This window comes from Gavialis gangeticus, unplaced genomic scaffold (genome assembly GCF_001723915.1).
Source record: "Gavialis gangeticus isolate Ggan-Ray unplaced genomic scaffold, GavGan_comp1, whole genome shotgun sequence".
Taxonomy (NCBI): Eukaryota; Metazoa; Chordata; order Crocodylia; family Gavialidae; genus Gavialis; species Gavialis gangeticus.
Window position 1 is genome coordinate 47,389,080 of NW_017728997.1, and position 8,626 is coordinate 47,397,705.

Below are 8,626 nucleotides of genomic sequence, written 5' to 3' on the forward strand. Positions count from 1 at the left end.
GCAGGCAGGCGTCAGCCAAGAGTGCCTGATACAGCCAACAGCCAGCTCAGTTGTGGCAAGGGCACTCTATCAGGGAGCATGGGAAATAAAGCTGAGGCTGCTCCAGGCAGGGTAGTCGAGCCCTCATCTACAGGTCTTCTGTGTCTGCCTGAGGTTGTGCTAGCCCCTGAAGATCATATGCCTGGGCTCCTGGTACTTGCTTTTTCTCCATTGTGTGGAATTGTCTGCCTCCATGTTGGCTTCAATGAACTAAACCTGATTTCCCCCCCACCCCCATGTTCTGGTGTTCAACTAATGGCTCTTTCTCCCACAAGGCAGTTTAGCTTGTCCCTTCATTGAAATATTTCCTTCAGTAGCTCCTGGCTTAGCCATCTTGGCAGCTTCTGGGATCCCTGTGGCAGCCTTACATACTGCTCTATGCCAGACCTTCTCCTGCCCAATCCCTGCTGGTGACCAGCCATTTGGGTCAGGGGATGGTGATATAGGAGTCAACCTGCTCCTAAGGGACTTCCTGTGCTGCTGCCCATGCAGGCCCAGCTCTCCCTGAGCCTTGGATCCTCCTTTCCTGTCCCTCTTTTAGGATGGCCTGAAGCAGACGCCCCTGTATGACTTCCATCGGCAGCATGGTGGGAAAATGGTGCCCTTTGCTGGCTGGAGCATGCCCGTGCAGTATACCTACAGCCACCTGGAGTCCCACATGCACACAAGGCAACACTGCTCCCTCTTTGATGTGTCCCACATGCTCCAGGTAGTGTTGGGGAGAGGGGCTGTACCTGGGGAACACTGTGGGGCTTTTCTTCTAGTCCCTCCTGTCAGAAGGCCCCATACTACCTATAGACATCAGTGGCTGAAGGCTCCTTCTTGAGGAGATGGGAAACAAGTCAAGGCAGAGAGTAAAGGACTCAGGAGTCCTTTTCTCTGGGTCACTAAGACCAACTCTTTTCCCCACATTTTACATTGGGCACTGGACATGTTCTTAAGTACAAGAGTGCCCACACCTTCCAGGAGGGCATGGTCTGGCTTGGAGCCCTCTCAGTGGAGTGAGGCTATATTCTAGCACTCCAGATGGTGCTGGCACAACGATAGGGTGGAGCCCTCCAGTAGGCACTAGCATGGGGCTCTGTGTGGTGGCAGGGGTTGGCAGAGGCAGGGGGTGGTGTTGGCAATTGGGACTCAATGGCATCTCTTCCCCAGACCAAAGTGTTTGGCCGTGATCGGGTGAAGTTCATGGAGAGCCTGGTGGTTGGGGACATCGCTGAGCTCAAGCCTGACCAGGTATGGTGGTTGTGGGCCTCTGCAAATTCACATACTCTCCTGGGCATAGGGAGGCCCCTACTCATGGCTCAGATTAGTGTTTTTCTGGATGTGTGGCCTTGTTCCAAAGGATCTAGTCAGGGACGGTCAAGGCCAACTCCCTGGCTTGGGTCTTGCCAGCACTGATGCAGTCAGATGGCTCCTTCATCACCCTATGTCCTGCTCAGGCCACAAGTGCAAGGACCTCAGCAGCTCTTGGTCACAAAGAAGACATTGCCCAGAACACAAAAGCACTTCAGAAGTTACCCCATTGTCCGTTCAGGAGCAGTCCAAGGCTGGGCTGATAGGGCTTGGAGTAAGGGGCACCAGCAGAGCTAGCAGGAGCTCAGGACTCATATTGCAGGAGCCTCTCATAAGGGGACTCTTAGATGATAGCTACCTCTTGCCCTGCCTGACATTTCCTTGAGGAGTTGGAATGGAGAAGTCTGAGTCCAGCCTGGTGATATTGCCTGTGACCACATGGGGGTGAGCACGGCCATCCCTGGGGGTGCAAACTGGGGCAACCGCCCCGGGCCCCACGCTTTGGGGAGCTGGGCGGAGCTGCCGGCTTCACATCCAGCCACTTGGCACCCCCACTCCCTCCTCCCTGCCATATCTGCCACCGGCTTCCTTGCGTCCAGGGGTGGGGCCCCACACAGGCTCTTTTGCTCTGGGCCTCACACCCTGCTCAAATCGTCTCTGGGGTGAGTATGGCTTTTCTTTCCAGGGCACACTGTCTCTGTTCACTAATGAGAAGGGAGGCATAATTGATGATTTAATTGTGACCAGCACTTCGGAGCAGCACCTGTATGTGGTGTCCAATGCAGGCTGCAGTGACAAGGACTTGGCTCTCATGCAGGTATGGAGAAATCAGTGTGGCCTGGTAGACCCTGGGGATCTGGTCCAGGTCCCAGGAGTACTGGTGCAGGTCAGTTTGCTACTGGGCTCTAGCTGTCCCATGTCTATTGCTAACCTGCCTGATGCCTTGATTGCAGACCAGAGCACAGGAGCTGAGAGCAGCAGGCAGTGATGTGCACTTGGAGGTCTGGGAGAATGCACTGCTGGCTCTGCAAGGTAAGATGGTCCTTACACAGGGGGGACATCACAGCTTATTGCATATGTGCTTGTGACAGCCAGGCATTCACACTTTTCTGGGAGGGTAAAGTTACTTCTGAGCACCAAAGCAGGGGCAGGGATCAGCTATGCTGAGGTCCTTCCACCTCTCAGCCCCATCTCATAATGCTCTATCCTCTATTCTGGGTCAGTTTGAAGCACTAGCTCTCTCCTGGCGTGCTGACAGAGCTGAGAGGGGACTCCAATGGCTAGGGCTCATCCAGAGCCACTCCCAAAACCTTACAGAAGCAAAGGGCACAGGAACTGGGTGGGATTCACTGCAAAAGAGAGTTGGAGAATGCAAGCCCCTATGCAGGGCTGTCCCTGGGGGGGACGAATTGGGGTGACCGCCTTGGGCCCCAGGCTTTGGGGGCCCCATGGAGCCACCAGCTTCACATCCGGCCACTCAGCACCCCCAGCCGCTGAATCTGCTGCCGGCTTCCTCAGGGCAGGCCCTGCACAGGCTGATTTGCCCTGGGCCCCACACCCTGCTCAGATTGTCTCTGCCCCTATGCCCCAGAGTTACTCCATGCAGAAATTCAGATGAGGGCATGAGTCTTCCAGCTGAGGCTCCAACTCAACCTTTTCTCCTGGTATCTCTTGGGGCAGGGAGTCTTCCAGATCCTTAGTTGCTTTGTGGCTCTCTCAGCACTACAGCTCTCCCCCACAGCATAGGGAGACTGGATCCTAATGGCATCCCTGTCTGTGTGCAGGTCCCTCAGCAGTGCGGGTGCTGCAAGCAGGTGTGTCAGATGACCTGGCCAAGTTGCCTTTCATGAGCAGCGCTGTGATGGATGTGTTTGGAGTGCCAGGCTGTAGGGTTACGCGCTGTGGCTACACTGGAGAGGATGGCGTGGAGGTACTATGTAGGGCTGGAGGCCCCTGGAGCCTTGGAGGTGCTGGCCACTGCCCTGGTTGGTGTGTGATAGGAAGTTGTCTCTGTTGGAGGGTGTAATATGCCATGATTAGCACTGCTTAGATGGGGTGGAGAGTGCTGGGTACTCTTATTTTGCTTAGGTGGGAGTGGGGAAGGCAGGATGGACAGTTTGTCCATGGGGGTGCTGAGCACTGACCTGTCAGCTCCACCCCTGCCCAGATCTCGGTGCCTGCCAGGCGTGTGGTGGAGCTAGCTGAGCAGCTGCTTGATGACCCTGACGTCTGGCTGGCAGGGCTTGCGGCTAGGGATAGTCTGCGCCTGGAGGCAGGGCTCTGTCTCTATGGAAATGACATTGACGAGACCACCACACCTGTGGAAGCCAGTCTGGTGTGGACCCTGGGTAGGTGCAAGCGGCGTCCGTGGATCCCTTCTAGCAACCCCCAGATCCCAGCTGGGCCCTGGTGGTCACCTCCCTCACCAGGCCCAGCTGGGTCCCAGTGCTCAGCCTGGCAGCTGTGGCCAGTGTGAGCTACTTGTCAACAATGACAGGGGAGGAGGAAGAGAGCTGATGTGGGAAGACTGGGCACCTTGAGGGCAGGTGCTTAGAGACATTATGCCCTGGGAATTGTGATGGCAGCTCTGGAACTGGTTAGTTATGGGTGGCAGAAGCTGGTATGGGAATGACAGCCGCTACAGGGAAGCACAAGCTACAGCATTGTTGCTGGGGGGTACATGTGGGTGTAGAGCCTAGAGGGTTACTGAGATGGAGGAGGGGCTATCCTGGCTGCCTTGTCTTCTTGCCTCCAGGAAAGCGGCGCCGTGCAGCCATGGACTTTCCTGGTGCTGCCATCATTGTGCCACAGATCAAAGAGAAGCCCAAGCACAAACGAGTGGGGCTGATGTCCACTGGGCCCCCGATCCGTCAGCACACTCGTATCTTGGATCTGGAAGGCCAGACTGTTGGTAGGTGTGGGAGCCGAGCCATCCCTTCTGGAAAGTGCCCAGGCCAACCAGCCAACCCACTAGTGGTTAGGGTGGGGTACGGTCACAATGCATCTCTCCACCTTGCTCTGCTGTAGCCCAGGGTGATTTGGGGCTTTGCTCAAGGATAACCCTTTCCCTTTCAAACCTCCTTCTTTGTGCACAGGCTCCAGTGTCAGAACTCTGTTCATACAGGTACTGCCCTGTTACTGGATCAGTACCAATGGGGTGGGGGGGGAGGAGAAGAGCACCCTTTGGCTGACCAGCATGTACTGTCTCTTGTCCCAGTACTGGACTGACCTGCAAGTTCCAGCTACCTCCCTCTACTGCAGGCATACAGCCAACCTCTCCCAGCTGTAACTCATTCTCTCTGCCTGAGGGCCCAGCACACTCATGGATACAGTGCCCCAGCAGGAGTGTGGCTGGAGCATCCACACCCTTCCCCAGTTAACCCATCCTTTTTGTCCTGGTTGGACCCAGGCACAGTGACCAGTGGCTGCCCCTCCCCCTGCCTGCAGAAGAACATTGCCATGGGCTACATCAAGAGTGAGCACAGCAAGGTGGACACAGCGCTGACTGTGGAAGTAAGGAAGAGGAAGTACTCTGCCCTTGTCACCAAGATGCCCTTTGTGCCCACCCACTACTACACAATCAAGTGAGGTGCTTACTGCTAGTTTTAGGGGAGCCAAGCCAACTTTCCCCAACAGTGATCCTTGCTCCTGGAGGCTCCTGTGGTGGGGGTAGGGGGAACTGCTCAGGGTACTTCTGTACTAGGAAGCACATCAGCCCGAAAGCAGTAAGGGGACAAGGGCTTCCCCAATACTTCTTGTAGGGGCCTATGCCCATGAAGAGCCGGGGTCCCAAAGCAGTGAGTTGCCAGGAGCCTTTTAGGCCCTTATCTTATCCCATGGCTAATGCTGGATAGGGTCCGTCTCCATGGGAAGCCATTGCTCTTTCATGCAGGACTCAACAAACATCTGTCTGTGCTGCTGTTTTACGCCCCTGGTTTCTGTCTGGCCAGGCTTTGGCTAGCTGCCGTTCACGCAGCACTTGTGCCATACACTGCCAGCAGCTTCCTACCAGGCATTAAACCAGCAGAGTAAATGTTGACCCCCCTCCCCTCTAATTTTTTGTAATTGGGTTGATAATTGCCCCCATTAAAGATCCTAGCTCTTCTCATTCCCCATTTCTTCATTGATAGTTTCTCTGTGTTGGGCCTGTGCCCAGAAACTGCTTAGGTAACAGCACAGGCAGAAGACTGTCCAAGTTCTGCTGTCCACAGACAGCGGCCTCATATGGATCTTTTCCTTGCCCTTTTCTCCATCTCTGGAAGGAGCATATTTTCTAAGGGTCCTGTAAAGCACTGCTTCCAGGAGCCTGGGCCTGCCAGCCCAAGGCAGGAACAGGGCACAGCAGAAGGCACTAGGACATGGTCAGTACGCTTTTATGCCTGTGGAAGGCAGTGCCACCCCTTATACTTCTGCACTCCATCAGAGGGGGGTTTCTGCTCCCTCTCAGTGCCTCAGACAGCTCAGGATGGAGGCTCCCAGAACCCTATGCTGTGTGGGGGTTATGGCCTCAGGCCAAGAGGGGCAGTAATACCCAGTAAAGAAGTAACACCCAGTGGAGCAAATTACATTCCTCTGCTGGGCACAGAAACAGAGCAAGTGAGCTGGGGCTACCTGCCAGGGGGCTCACTAGGACACAGTAACATCCAATCATGCTCTTCACTTGGATGGCTGTAGCAGATGGGCGCCCCCATACTGCCATATACTTACTTCACTTTCCTGCAGATGTGTGGGGAGGCAGACAGCATGTTCCTACCTGGACGGGACAAAGGTAGCCACAGCTCCAGACAGCTGAATCAAGCAGCACAGGGCTAGCAGCAAAGCAGAGCCAAAGTACCCCCAGCAAAGCAACAAACCCCATGGGCTCCCAACTCAACTCCCAGCTGCCCCCCCCCCCCATTAGGTGTCGTAGAAGTGAGGGGAAAACAGAACTCTGTCCTAACATGCCCAAGGAATGGAGACACCCAGATCAAACCAGAGAAGAGGCTTTAATCCACCAATGCTCTATGGCACAAGGTACCAGCACAGTTCCAGTCAGCAGCCTGAGTACTTACATGGGTAGGAAAGAGCCAGGGTCAGAGGAGCCACATACAAGGCACAGGCAGCCACCAGCTATCAGGGGTTGGGAAGTGGCTGAAGGCATCTATGGTTACAGTTCTGACCTGGGCTCCAGGATGCTGTGTTCCATGGCAAGGTCTTCCAGTGGGGCCTGCAGAGTCACTCACTGCTCCTGGCCTGGAGAAAACCAGGATGGTGCCCTCTTCTGGGTGATGTGGCAAGGAAATGTTACCAGACCCTTACTCAGGAGCCAGTGCATCCTCAAGTCTAGGTGGCATCTTGACTCTCACTCTACAGGAGCTGGCTCTAAGCAGAGGTGGGCCCACCAGCTGCAGGGCAGAACTTGGAGGGTACCAGAACAGAGGGAAAGCAGTTGAGGGGCTGTATAGAAACTGAAGTCACCACCACCTCTTGCATCCCCAGTGCTACACTCAAGTATGCATTAGCCAGCTAGTGGTGCTAAAGTAGGGCAACAGGAAAACCTGGAACCGTTGCCAACCCCCTACTCAAAGACAGGTAAGTATAGCAGCTCTTTATGGCTAGATAACTATTTTAGGTAACTAAGGAGGCTTGGACAAATGCATCCTGCTAGTCTGCTCTTTTTTCCCCTTCAACAGCCTGTACCTAGCCAGGAGCCCTGGTCATCCAAGAGTGCCCTGCTCCATTAAGGAGGAGCAGATGGACCAGAGAGAAGTCTCAAGCTCTTTATGGTGTTTAGGTGATGTCAGGGAACATGGCAGGGGAGGCAGGACAACACACCACCTTGGCACAGAAGGCATGCACAGTTCATCCCATGGCAGTGGAGGGAAAAGGGACTTGGTCAGACAATTTCTAATTAAGGAACACAGATAGGAAAAGCCAAAGCAGCAGGAAGTATTTGAGCAGACAGAAGTTGGGATGCTGGGGGCAGGGTGAAGAGACTCACAGCACTTGCACTATGTATGGGGGAGGGTTTAAACTGAGGCTGTCAGGGCAAGAACTAAGCATAACACTGAATGCTGCTGTGGAGGCCTGGTAAGTTTCCTGCTCTGGTGCAGGAGCCAACATCCACTACATGGGGATAATGCAAATACAATTAGTAGTGAATAAGCAGAAAATAGCACCTCCTGCCCAAAGACAAGGCAGGTCAAAGTCCATCCTAGAGGAGTTCTCACAGTACTCTGTGCAGCTGTGCACGCAGGTTACCAGTGGCATCAGAGCCCAGTGAAAGGGAGTAGATGGCTGCAGTCTCCAAAGCAGTGAAGAAGCAAGGCCAATTCCCCCAGTCTCTCCGCAGGCCTGAAAACAGTGTCAGGGACTGTGGGCACCATTCCAGATGTGCCTGGAGTGGCAGAAGCACACTATACCAGCTCATCCATTCATCACTCTCGGTGTGTTTTCACAGACTCAGTGCTTGAACTTTCCCTGAGGGAGAGAGAAGGAGGTAGGCACTGGAATCAGTGCCTGCAGTGATTCGCAGGTGCCCAGCACATCCCTGGGCAGGTATAGAGGCTTCCAGGCCAAACTAGCCAAGACAAACTAAAGGGAAGCAGGCAGACTAGGTGGAAAGCTCCCCAGCTCCCCAACCTCCCCAGCCCCACAGTGCAGATGGTGTGGTAGTTTCCCCTGCTGGTGGAGAAGCAGCCACTAGATCCAGTCAGTATCAGACTCCTGCATTCTGAGTCCATGTTCCTGGCTGCAGGACCACTGGCACCAAGGGGAGAAAAGGGCACAGCAGAATGGTAGTGGGGAGGTATACCATATGAGCACATACCAACCATTTTCAAACCAATGCAAGAGACATCTGTAGCTAGTGACAAATTTCTTCCAACTATGAAAGTTTCTGTGGCTACTACCAGGCCCACCAGCTCAGAGGACAGGTCTGCAGGAACTCACCAAGAAGGGAAATGTGAGGAGCCATCTGGGGTCCCTCCATTCTGGCCTCCCATGCCTGCAGACAGGAGGAAGTGTAGTCATTGAGCTAGTAGGGATCCACAGCCAGACAATCCAGCATGCACCTTGCTAGCCACGAGCCAAGAGGCAGGGAGACCTTGGGACAAGACAGTCCCTGCCTGACTGGGTGAAACATCTCCGTGTGCCCGAGGGCTAGGCATTGTCCCCTTCTGGGGCAAGGAGGGAAGCAGCATTACAGGGAACAACCAGGCATTCTCCAGCTGCAAGCCCTCTTCTGGGATCAGTGACTTTTCATTGGTTTGGTGGATGGGAGGCCTGGCCTAGAACTGCCCCCCCCCCGGTG

The 8,626-nt window shown here is 54.7% G+C and overlaps 1 protein-coding gene and 1 long non-coding RNA gene across 2 annotated transcripts; one reads left to right on the forward strand and one right to left on the reverse strand.

Annotated features, from left to right (window-relative positions):
* The first annotated feature begins 556 nt into the window (after positions 1–556).
* On the forward strand, positions 557–5,446 carry AMT (aminomethyltransferase). Its single transcript, XM_019505152.1, has 8 exons — positions 557–748; positions 1,195–1,275; positions 2,021–2,152; positions 2,289–2,367; positions 3,120–3,265; positions 3,503–3,683; positions 4,091–4,246; positions 4,745–5,446. Exons 1-8 carry the CDS (start codon positions 635–637, stop codon positions 4,921–4,923), a joined length of 1,068 nt encoding a protein of 355 aa, XP_019360697.1. The 5' UTR covers positions 557–634; the 3' UTR covers positions 4,924–5,446.
* Positions 5,447–6,301: 855 nt separating this feature from the next.
* Positions 6,302–8,609, reverse strand: LOC109289191. Its single transcript, XR_002095317.1, has 2 exons — positions 8,266–8,609; positions 6,302–7,794 (listed from the first exon to the last, which is right to left on the reverse strand). It is a non-coding gene; the product is annotated as an uncharacterized LOC109289191 (long non-coding RNA).
* Positions 8,610–8,626: the final 17 nt, after the last annotated feature.

Bases quoted from the DNA above. Each gene is read 5' to 3' on its own strand.
- AMT (XM_019505152.1), top strand. From the start codon at position 635: ATGGTGCCCTTTGCTGGCTGGAGCATGCCCGTGCAGTATACCTACAGC. The intron at 3,266-3,502 runs GTACTATGTAGG...ACCCCTGCCCAG, and splicing joins CTGGAGAGGATGGCGTGGAG to ATCTCGGTGCCTGCCAGGCG. The intron at 3,684-4,090 runs GTAGGTGCAAGC...TCTTGCCTCCAG, and splicing joins CAGTCTGGTGTGGACCCTGG to GAAAGCGGCGCCGTGCAGCC.